We start from the raw sequence: 3,733 nt of genomic DNA, 5'->3' as shown, positions 1-3,733 counted from the left end.
TGTTCCTTGGCCCCTGCACCCTCCGACCTGCGCCCCGCATGCTGGATCTGCCCAGCCAGTCACTGTGTTCCTTGGCCCCTGCACCCTCCGTCCTGCGCCCCGCATGCTGGATCTGTCCAGCCGGTCACTGTGTTCCTTGGCCCCTGCACCCTCCATCCTGCGCCCCGCATGCTGGATCTGTCCAGTTCGGGGTCGCTGTGTTCCTTGGCCCCTGCACCCTTCCGTCCTGCACCCCGCAAGCTGGATCTGCCCAGCCGGTCACTGAGTTCCTTGGTCCTTGTTGCTGCAGTGATGCGTTTCTGGCCCAGCACCCGATGCTCACCCTGGACCCCAATGTCACGGACGTCTTCCTGGGACCCTACCCATTTGGCATCGACCCTGTGAGTCCTGGCCACTCACTGGTAGGGTGGCAGAGAGTGGGAGGGCCTGGGGCCTCCTGACCCCTCTCCTTCCTTAAACTCTGCTGAGCACCTGCTCCATGCCAGGCCCTGGAGACCCAGGAACACAGCCACACCCCTGGGAGGGCAGCAGATAAGCAGATGCCACGGAATCATGCTGTGGGGAGAGTTTAGGTCTAGTTAATGCTCAACACTCTCCCATCTTACAGACGAGAACACTGAGGTCAAGGCTGCCCTACCAGCAAGCAGCAAAGCTGGGTCCCTTTCCACTGCCCCTCACAGGGCTGTTACAGACCTACGTTCCAGAGGCTGTGAGGCACACACTGGGTGATGAGCACCGCTTCCAGGTGTTGTTGTTGTTGTTGTTGTTGTTAAGTGCCGTCCAGTCATAGACGACTCATCGCGACCCTATGAACGAAAGATCTGAGCACTGTTCATAGAGTTTCTGGAGGCAAGCCATTTCAGAAGTGGATGCCACTCCTTCCAAGCTTGTTTTAATTGGGGAGCTCCACCAAACACTGTCCACCATGAGTGACCATTATCGCATTTGACACATCATTGTCACAGTGTTCAGCCTCACAGCAACCATAGGTACCTCTGTACAGCAATGCACAGACCAGTGCTATACCACCTAGAAGAACGGTTGACAAAAACCAATTTAAACCAGGCCTGAGGGCCGCAGATTAAAATCACCCACCTTGGGCTTGGTAGCATAACTTTCTGTCCACTAGGCCAATGTAGCTTGTTGTTGTTGTTAAATTGCCCTCGAGTCGTAGACGACTCATCGCGACCCTAAGAATGAAAGATCTGAGCACCGTTCATAGAGTTTCCGGAGGCAAGCCATTTCAGAAGTGGATGCCACTCCTGCTTCCAAGCTTGTCCCTTCCGGGTAGGGGTCCTCGAATCCAGCAAGACAGGTCCAGGGATGATGCCTGCCCCTCCTCCCCCAGATCTGGAGCCTGGCCATCAACCACCTGAGCTTCCTCAACTCCTTCAAGATGAAGATGTCCGTCGTCCTGGGGGTCGTGCACATGGCCTTCGGGGTGGTCCTTGGGGCCTTCAACCACGTGTGAGGGCCAGGGCTGCGGGGGGCTCTGGGGGCCTGGTAGGGTGGGGCGGGGTGTGACGGGCCAAGCTGGCTGACCGTGCCGTCCTCCTGGCCCAGGCACTTCGGCCAGCACCACCGCCTGCTGCTGGAGTTCCTGCCTCAGCTGACCTTCCTGCTGGGCCTCTTTGGCTACCTCGTCTTCATGATCGCCTACAAGTGGCTGCGTGTCACGGCGGCCAGCGCCGCCTCGGCCCCCAGCATTCTCATCCACTTCATCAACATGTTCCTCTTCTCCCGAAGTCCCACCAACCGGCCCCTCTACCCTGGGCAGGTGGGCTGGAGCGGGGAACGAGCCTCACACCTCTCCCTAGGCCCCGACGTCCTGAGTCTCCTCTGAAGAAGGCAGGATGCAGGCCTGAGGCCAGTCACAAACTCCCCTCGGCATCAAGCTCTGAGTGCGGGGTGATGTGCAGAAGGTTCCAGAAGCCCCCTCTGCGTGCAGGACTCCTTAGGGAGTGGTGGCTTGGCTAAGACAGGGGTTTGGGAGTTAAGGAGACCCTGAGGAGCACAGGCTTTCTGGGTACAAAGCTGTGTCCATGGTTAGGGGACTGCTCTGACCTGTCCCCCTCACCTGCAGCAAGTGGTGCAGTCCACACTGGTGGTCTTGGCCTTGGTCATGGTGCCCATCCTGTTGTTGGGGACGCCCCTCTACCTGCGCTGGCAGCACCACCGTCGTCACGTGCCCAAACGGCCTTCCGGCCCCCAGCCGGTAGGGACCTAGGGCGCAGGGCACTGTGGGGGGATGGGGTGAGGTGGACGGTGCCTCCCTGAGCCCTGGCTTCCAGGTTCCCCCAGAGTTTGCCCTTGGCTCTTGGCAACAGGTGGGCACTGTCCTGGTGCTGGGCTTGCTGATGCCAACTCCCCTCCCCCAGGCTGAGGACCAGGCTGGCCTTCTGGACTCGCAGGACGGCCGCGTGTCCGTGAATGGCTGGGGCACTGACGAGGAGAAGGGGGGGCACCCTGAAGACCAGGAGCAGGCTGAGGTGGGTGCGCGGACGTCCTGAGGGGCGTGGGGGTGGCCGCACACCCCACTGGTCCCTCATGGCCCCCTGCCACTGCAGTTCGTCTTCTCCGAGGTTTTCATGCACCAGGCCATCCACACCATCGAGTTCTGCCTGGGCTGCATCTCCAACACGGCCTCCTACCTGCGCCTCTGGGCCCTGAGCCTGGCCCATGCCCGTGAGTGCCCACTGCCCGGGGAGGCCCCTGCAGGGTGGGGTGCCCACTGTTGGTGCCCTGGACACTGCTTGGGGAGGTCCTTGCGTGATGGAGGGTTCATTCCTGGTGCCCTGCCCACTGTGGAGTGCTAATACCCCAGGCCCTGCCTACTGCCCAGGGAGGGTGGAGTGCCCACTCTTGATTCCTGGCCCACTGCCTGGGGAGGCCCCTGGGAGTGGAGTGCTCAATCCTGGTGCCCTGCCTGCTGTCCGGGGAGGCCCTTAGAGGTGGGGTGCCCACTCCCGGTGCCCTGCCCACTGCCGGGGAGGCCCTCGGAGGTGGGGTGCTCACTCCCGGTCCCCTGCCTGCTGCCAGGGGAAGCCCTTGGAGGCGGGGTGCTCACAGTGCCCTGTCCACTGCCCTCAGAGGTGGGGTGCCCACTCCCGGTGCCCTGCCTGCTGCCCGGGGAGGCCCTTGGAGGTGGGGTGCTCACACATGCCCACACCTTGCCTACAGAGCTGTCGGAGGTGCTGTGGGCCATGGTGATGCGTCTGGGTCTGCACATGGGCAGTGAGGTGGGCGTGGCGGCAGCCATGCTTGTTCCCTTCTTTGCGGCCTTCGCCGTGCTGACCGTGGCCATCCTGCTGGTGATGGAGGGGCTCTCGGCCTTCCTGCATGCCCTGCGGCTGCACTGGTGAGCGACGGGCCGGGCGGATGGGCAGCGTGGGGTGGCAGGGCTGAGCATGGGGCCTCCCCTCAACCCCCCCATTGCACCCCAGGGTGGAGTTCCAGAACAAGTTCTATTCCGGCACCGGCTACAAGCTGAACCCCTTCACCTTTGCCATGGACGATGAGTAGTGCTGCCCAGGAAGTGACCCCATTCTCATCCGCAGCTCATCAGACAGAAAAAGAATAAAAAGGGAAGACCCGGGAACCACGTGCCTCCTGTCTGGTCTGGGGCGGGCCCTGGACGCATGTCAGCCCTCTCTGGGACTCGCCAGCCAGGTGCCCTCTGCCCACCGCCATCTGAGGTTAGAGGGAGGCTACGGGCACATGCTGGACCAGGATC

General features: G+C 62.0%; 1 protein-coding gene across 1 annotated transcript in view; it reads left to right on the top strand.

Moving 5' to 3' along the window:
• TCIRG1 (T-cell, immune regulator 1, ATPase, H+ transporting, lysosomal V0 subunit A3) overlaps nucleotides 1–3,522 on the top strand; it is a 10,315-nt gene extending 6,793 nt beyond the window's left edge. Inside the window, exons 12-19 of the mRNA XM_006893243.1 lie at nucleotides 290–380; nucleotides 1,349–1,467; nucleotides 1,564–1,777; nucleotides 2,084–2,215; nucleotides 2,385–2,489; nucleotides 2,568–2,685; nucleotides 3,181–3,358; nucleotides 3,444–3,522. Of these exons, the coding sequence (XP_006893305.1) occupies nucleotides 290–380; nucleotides 1,349–1,467; nucleotides 1,564–1,777; nucleotides 2,084–2,215; nucleotides 2,385–2,489; nucleotides 2,568–2,685; nucleotides 3,181–3,358; nucleotides 3,444–3,522 (1,036 nt within the window). The remainder of the gene's footprint in view (nucleotides 1–289; nucleotides 381–1,348; nucleotides 1,468–1,563; nucleotides 1,778–2,083; nucleotides 2,216–2,384; nucleotides 2,490–2,567; nucleotides 2,686–3,180; nucleotides 3,359–3,443) is intronic.
• The last annotated feature ends 211 nt before the right edge of the window (nucleotides 3,523–3,733 follow it).

The sequence above is a fragment of the Elephantulus edwardii genome, unplaced genomic scaffold (genome assembly GCF_000299155.1).
Source record: "Elephantulus edwardii isolate Elephantulus edwardi_28Jun2011 unplaced genomic scaffold, EleEdw1.0 scaffold00126, whole genome shotgun sequence".
Classification (NCBI taxonomy): Eukaryota; Metazoa; Chordata; class Mammalia; order Macroscelidea; family Macroscelididae; genus Elephantulus; species Elephantulus edwardii.
This window is presented reverse-complemented; position numbering and strand designations above follow the sequence as displayed.